The sequence below is a fragment of the Otolemur garnettii genome, unplaced genomic scaffold (genome assembly GCF_000181295.1).
Source record: "Otolemur garnettii isolate 467f Iridium unplaced genomic scaffold, OtoGar3 scaffold00008, whole genome shotgun sequence".
In the NCBI taxonomy this organism is placed as follows: domain Eukaryota; kingdom Metazoa; phylum Chordata; class Mammalia; order Primates; family Galagidae; genus Otolemur; species Otolemur garnettii.
The window spans coordinates 37,591,715-37,599,313 of NW_003852403.1; the positions used below are offsets into that span (position 1 = coordinate 37,591,715).

The 7,599-nt window shown below is 38.5% G+C and overlaps 1 protein-coding gene across 1 annotated transcript in view; it reads left to right on the top strand.

Moving 5' to 3' along the window:
- Positions 1-7,599, top strand: part of MARCH5 (membrane associated ring-CH-type finger 5) — a 67,470-nt gene that overhangs the window by 49,845 nt on the left and 10,026 nt on the right. Inside the window, exon 3 of the mRNA XM_003783701.3 lies at positions 6,020-6,150. Within this exon, the coding sequence (XP_003783749.1) occupies positions 6,020-6,150 (131 nt within the window). The remainder of the gene's footprint in view (positions 1-6,019; positions 6,151-7,599) is intronic.

The window sequence follows — 7,599 nt, forward strand, 5'->3', positions numbered from 1 at the left end:
AAAAAAAAAAAAAAAGTTGGTCAGAGGTGTTTTGAGGATATTAATCTATCTCAGAGAAAGGCCCAAGGAGTTCTGTGTATTATTTATTATAAACAATGCCAGTAGATGTTGAAGAATAAGTACTAGCTGTCAATTTTTCGGTTATTGATTTCTTTATTTCCAAGGTGTACCTTTAACAACCATACATACATAGACTTGAATTTGAGTCACAGCAGCAGAAAAATCTACTTTTGCATTGCCTACCAGATAAAAGTGATTTCTCTTTTCAGTAGACATGGACTTATGTGTTTCCCTAGTACTTCTCAGCTCACTTTTTGTTGTCACACAAATCTGAAATGTGAAAACATGAATTTATACAAAATACTATGGTATAGTTGTTCTGTTTATACAAGCATCTTTATTATACAAAAGAATTCACAGTAGACTTCCTGCTAATTGTAAGCTTCCCTAGTGCCCTTTAAGTTAATAACTTTTTTTTTGGTAGAGATAGAATCTTACTTTATCTTCCTCAGTAGAGTGTTGTGGTGTCACAGCTCACAGCAACCTTCAACTCCTGGGCTTAAGCGATTCTCTTGCCTCAGCCTCCCAAGTAGCTGGGACTACAGGCGCTCACCACAGCGCCCGGCTTTTTTTGGTTGCAGTTTGGCCAAGGGCCAGGTTTGAACCCGCCACCCTTGGTATATGGGGCCGGCGCCCTACTCACTGAGCCACAGGCACCGCCCAAAGTTAATAAGTTTTTAAAGCTTATATTTGTATAAAGCTGTTTCAATTGCCATCCTTTGACACTACTTTTAAAAATAAGTGGTTAGGCCCACTGAGGCATTAAAAATTCCATAAAGCCAGCTCAGCACCTGTAGCTCAGCAGCTAGGACACCGGCCACATACATGGGGGCTGGTGGGTTCAAACCCAGCCTAGGGCCTGCCAAACAACAATTAGAACAACAACAACAACAAATAGCTGGGCATTGTGGTGGGTGCCTGTAGTCCCAGCTACTTGGGAGGCTGAGGCAAGAGAATTGCTTAAGCCCAAGAGGTTAAGGTTACTATGAGCTATGACACCACAGCATTCTACCAAGGGTGACATAGTGAGGCTGTCTCAAGGAAAAAAAAATCCATAAAGCCTTTTTAAAATCTCAAAACATTTTTATACTCTTACATATTTAACTTAGGAAGTACATTTATTCATACTTCTACTTCTCCATCAGAATTGAAATTTTCAAAGACTAGGGTTTTGCCTTTTCCCACTTCCTGTAACTTTTGTGCTATAATCCGACAATAAGAAGCTAATAACTGTTGTTCTTTTCCTGAAATTATGACCCCAAGTCATGAGATAGTAGCACATAGGCTTCCTATTAGGGAGAGTGATTTAGGAACTGTCATCCAGAAGATTTCAGGGATTGTTCTTACAAACAGCTTGCCTAGATAATCTTTAGCTGTCAGAAATACCTCTCCTGGATGGCAGTTTATTATTCTAATCATATGCTTAACACTAGGCATTTATCATCCTTTTAAATATTAAACTAATCTTGGAGTAGTGTATCTGGAAGAACCTTGAAAATTTTAAGCAAACTTAAAACAAAGGCCAAAACAGACTTTTGTCAGAAAAACTGGAACTAGGTGCTAGAAAATACAGTGTGTCATCATTTTAACTGACATGTCTTTTGCATATATAACACAAGAATGCGTAGAAAATTCTAAAATAGGAAGTGGGAAGATTTTTTTTTTCTTACACAAAAGAATTCATACCCAGTGATTCAGAAAAAAATTGATAGCTCATTATGTTAGAACCTTCTGAGATATTCCAAGGAAAAGCAATTCAAATATCTATAGGTTGTCAGTATTCATAATAAATAAAAATAGAAGTGATGAATTACTGTTTAGGAACCATTTTTTCATACAAGTATTTGGGGGGAGGATTTACAAATTATATTGCATCATTCCATCAATACAACTCCAAGTACTAGAGAATTCAGTTCAGCAAATGCTTGAGAGTCATATGTTCATACTTGGGATACATCAAAACAAAAGATCATTTTGGCTCGGCGCCTATAGCTCAACCGGCTAAGGCGCCAGCCACGTACACCTAAGGTGGCGGGTTCGAATCCCCAGCCCGGACCCGCCAAACAACGATGGCTGCAACCAAAAAATAGCCGGGCGTTGTGGCGGGCGCCTGTGGTCCCAGCTACTTGGGAGGCGGAGGCAGGAGACTCGCTTGAGCCCAGGAGTCGGAGGTTGCTGTGAGCTGTAATGCCACGGCACTCTGCCCAGGGGGACAGCTTGAGGCTCCGTCTCAAAAAAAAAAAAAAAATAAATAAAAAATAAATAAACAAAAGATCATTTTCCCTTTGGAGCTTATGTTCTAATACAGGAATCAGCAAACCTTTTCTGTACCGAATCAGATAGTAAATATTTTAGACTTTACAGGTCACCGTGTTCCAATAAAACTTCATTTACGAAAATAAGCATCTGGCCAAATTTGGCCTACAGCCAGTTTTCCAACCCACATTCTAGTAAGTGGAAATGTAATTGAAAGTAAATTAGAGTATGTTAGGTGATAAGTGCTTTAAGAAAAAGAAAAATAGGGCAAAGTAATTAAATAGAGAGTTTGGTAGAGGTAAGCGTTGTCAAGGTGGACCTCATTGAGGTCAAGAAGAGGAAGAAAGGAGACTGAAAAATGAGTGGTAAGATAGAAAACCAAGAGATGTTCTGGACATGTAATGAAGAACTGTATTGGGAAGAAAATGGGCTCATCTGTGTCAGATGTTGCTGATAGGCCAAATAAAATGAAGACTAAGATTAGACCATTGGACTTAGTTACATGGAGGTTGTTAGTGACATTGGTAAGCAGTTTTGGTGGAGTGAGTTCAAGAGAGAATTAATGGAAAGAATAATATTATTCATAATATAATTAATAATAATAATAAAGAATAAGAGAATTAATTAAAGAATTCCTTTCCCCAATTCTCCTGAGGAATTTTGTTGCAAAGAGAACAAAAAAATGAAGTAGCACAGTGGCTCATGCTTCGTGCCTGTAATCTTAGCACTTTGGTAGCCAAGGCCAGAGGATTACTTTTAGCCTAAGAGTTTGAGACCAACCCGGGCAACATAGCAAGACTTTGTCTCCACAATAAAAAATTTTTAATTAGCCAGACATGAGAATGTACCTGTCATTCCCAACTACTTGAAAGACTGAGGCAGGGTGATCACTTGAGTTCAAGGTTAGAGTGAGCTATCATTGTTCACTATACTCCAACCTGGGTGACAGAGACCTTCAGTCTAAATAAATAGGAAGGGCTTGGTGCCTATGGCTCAAGCGGCTATGGCGCCAGCCCCATACACCTAAGGTGGCGGGTTTGAATCCAGCCCTGGCCCGCCAAACAACAATGACGGCTGCAACCAGAAAAAAGCCAGGCATTGTGGAGGGCACCTGTCGTCCCAGCTACTTGGGAGGCTGAGGCAGGAGACTCGCTTGAGCCCAGGAGTTGGAGGTTGCTGTGAGCTGTGATGGCACAGCACTCTACCCAGGGGGGACAGCTTGAGGCTCTGTCTCAAAAAATAAATAAATAAATAAATAGGAAGGATCAGGAAAAGAGTTTAAGAGATGAGAAATAATAATCATGTTTATTGGATGGAAGTAGAGAGTAGAAAAAAAATGCTATGCAGGAAAATGGGAGAGAATAAGTTAGAGTTATGGCCTTGAATTCGTGAGGAGATAGGATCTAGTGTACAAGAGATTGCCTTTAGATAGGTGGACTATTGGTAGAGAGGTACATCTGCTGAAGAGAGTCTATAGATATTCTCTTATGGCTTCAATTTTCTGGTTAAAGAATCACTGGTAGAGAATATCAAAGTTGAAGCACTGAGGTTTTATATATGCATGTGGTCTTTAACTTCTAGTACCAACATTTGAGAGATCTTCAGTGACTCACTAAGATAATTTTTTTGTGCCTTCTAAGGGATTTATAAACTTAATCCAGCAAATTTATGTGTTTTGAGAATAAAACCCTATATTCTGAGATTAAATAATCATGCAGTGCCTGTGGTTACAATGCTTGTTATCGTGCAGACACTCAAGAAATGCTAAATATTATTTGAGGATATAGAATCAGTGTGTACTAAATTAGGTTTATTTTATCTCTTTGACCCCAAAAGATATCTTATCATGGTTTTGTTTTGTTTTTGTTTTGAGATAGAGTCTCACTCAGTCACCCTGGGGTTGACTGCTATGGCATCCTAGCTCACAGCAACCTCAAACTCTTGGGCTCAGTCAATCCTCTTGCCTCAGCCTCCACCTCCCGAGTAGCTGGGACTATAGGCCACAACACACAGATATTTTAAGAGATGAGGTCTCGCTCTTGCTCAGGCTAGTCACAAACTCTTGAGCTCAATTGCCTGCCTTGGCCTCCTAGAGTGCTGGAATTATAGGCATGAGCCACCATACCTGGACTCTTACCATGATATTTAAGTTAGAGTTTGACAATAATAAGTAAATAGGCTACAATTAAATCTCAAGTCCTTTGATATCTCTCCTGATGTTCCTTCTACTTTACAATGTGTCTTTCTCTATACAGTGACTGACTGCGGATATGGGCTCCAGGGATCAGTAGGGCATCTTGATCAGGGGCTCCCTAGATGGATGCTTAATTCTTTTATGCTTAATTATTTTATCAGATTGCTGTGTTAATTACTTTGTACAATAAAAAAAGGTTTTGTGTCCAGCATCCTCCTTTACATGTAAGCCCTCAGAAAGTAGGTAATAACTCTTACACATTTCTAAGAAAATACCTCAAGTAATAGTTTGTGTGTGAAGACCATTCAACAAATATGATGATTACTAAATCAGGAGGCTTCGTATTCCTTTGGTTAAACTTAGATGTTCAGTTCTTCAGTCTTGCTTTAAATCAGGCATGAGACCCTTCTCTTCTGGAAAATTCTGGAGCTAAATTATATTGGACTTGCAGTTAATATAATAGAATACCTCCAAATATAGCTATTCCAAATAACTTCCAGAAGGAAGTAGTAGCCAGATTTTGTAGTAATAATACAAGCATATTTGGCACATAATGTAAGATAAATTGACTTGTTACAATTATAAGAAAATGACCTTGGTTACCTTACAGGGTGTACCAAGGTGCACAATGAGTGAAGTCAGAGAACTTACATTCTTACGAAGTATTAAACAATCTAATGTTGCCAGGAACTATTTGGAAGAGGAAGTTGAAATGGTCGTTTCACTCTGCCGTAGCCATTGTGATTAAGAGATGGAAGTGAGAATACTATTTCCTTTATTAGAAGCACCTGTATGTGAGACTCTAATTTTAGGTTCAGTAGTAAATATAAAATCTTAAGGAGGCTGTTTCGTAGATTTTAGGAAGTAATATTTAGCTATTCATGCAAATGACTGAAAAATTCTACAAATATGTGTTCCCATCAAATTTTTAACAATTACAGTAGAACCTTTCTGAGTTGACTGCCGAAGGGACTGGTTTGTTTTACAGAGTATACTCAGTCACCCTGGGTAGAGTGCTGTGGTATCATTGTAGCTCATAGCAACCTCAAACTCTTAGACTCAAGAGTGACTGGGACTATAGGCGTCCATGACAATGCCTGCTAGTTTTTTTATTTTTACTAGAGATGGGGTCTGGCTCTTGTTCAGGCTAATCTCGAACTCCTGAGCTCAGGCAATCCACCCACCTTGGCCTCCAAGGGTGCTAGGATTACAGGTGTGAGCCACCACAGTCAGACCACCCAAGGAATTGTTAACAAATGGGTCAACATACAGAGGTGGTCAACATAAAGAACTAGGCCTACTGTACTGCTACATACATATGTTGCATGTTCAGTCTATGAAAATTAGGTCACCTCAAGGAGGTGGTCAACTATGGAGGTTCTACTGTGTTTCTACAGCATCAGAACATCCAACCTCATAAAAGTATTTTAGATGTATAGATAATACTGGACAAGTCATTTTAAAAATCCACTTTGTGTTGAACTTTCTCTTGTTTTCTTTGTGTTATAGGTCCGGTTGTTTATGTCTTGGATCTTGCAGATAGACTGATCTCAAAAGCTTGTCCATTTGCTGCAGCGGGAATAATGGTTGGCTCAATCTATTGGACGGCTGTGACTTATGGAGCAGTGACAGTGATGCAGGTTATTCACTATTTACTTTTGGTGTGAAGATTTATTAAATAAATTTTTGAAAGGAGTTTTAAGATTTATTATTTTAGGCTTGGTGCCTGTGGCTCAAGCAGCTAAGGCGCCAGCCGCATATACCTGAGCTGGCAGGTTCGAATCCAGCCCAGGCCTGCCATACAACAATGATGGCTGCAACCAAAAAATAGCCAGGCATTGTGGTGGGCACCTGTGGTCCCAGCTACTTGGGAGGCAGAGGTAGGAGACTCGCTTGAGCCCAGGAGTTGGTTGCTGTGAGCTGTGATGCCATGGTACTCTACCCAGGGCGACAACTTGAGGCTCTGTCTCAAAAAAAAAAAAAAAAAAGATTTATTAATTTAAATTAGAAACCACTTTCTCATGGCTTAAAAATGAAAATATATAAAAAGTTATCTGCTAAAAATTTTCCCTCCTCCTCTCCATTTCTCCAAGTTAGCCACTATTGTTAGTCTTATATAGCATATTCTTTGAAATTTGATTTTTATATATGCTAGAAAAAATATGTTCTCTCCCACTCAGTGGTTTTTTTTTTTTTTTTATCTACCCAAAAAGAAGCATATCGTAGCTTCATTTCTCTACACTATGAAGTAGTGACTCTTAGAGAGTGTTTCATATAAGTATACAGAAATCTGCATGGCATTCTATGTATAGAATTATAGCAGTTTACTAACAAGTCTTTGGGTAGTTGAATAGTCAGTGCTACAATCAGTAAATGTTGATGAAGATTAGAGAGACGTAAGTTCAAGATTTATTCCCAAGCTCTTGACCTTTCTTCTTTCATACCCTCTTACTTGAAGATTTCCAGCTATCATCTCTGTTCTTTTTATTTTCAGACCCTATCTTTCATGCTATTTTCTCAAATCCATTCGTATAATTAATTGCAGCTTGACCCTTCTCCTTGAAAGAATGACCTCTTTTCACTCAACGTTATTGAAATCAAACTTGTCTTTTCCTTATATTTGAAACCTAAGTTTATTCTCCATCGTAATGTCTCTGTCTTTGATTCCTGCTGTTTTTTCATCTACTTAGTTAATATCCTGAGAATTGCATTGTACTCTTTCTATTTTATGGCCCTATGTCTAGTCAGTTCACTGACCAAGCCCAGGCAATTTTTCCATTTTGGTATCTCTTGCATCTGTGGCTTCCTTTACATAATCTTCACTACCTGACTTGTCACTTATTTGTCATACCTGTATGGCTAAAGGAGCATATTGATTGGTTTCTCTGACTATTCTCTTCTTTCAATCTGTCCTTTCAAACGAATCTTCCTAAAATAATATCTTCAATGTCCTTTCCCAAGCTTAAGTCTCCACTGTCAAGAACAGCATCTGGATTGGTTAAGTGTTTTCTAAATAACTCAGTAGTAGTTAACACACTCAGATTTTTAGATGATATAATTTACTTTTTTCTTGGTTTTTTTTTTTTTTT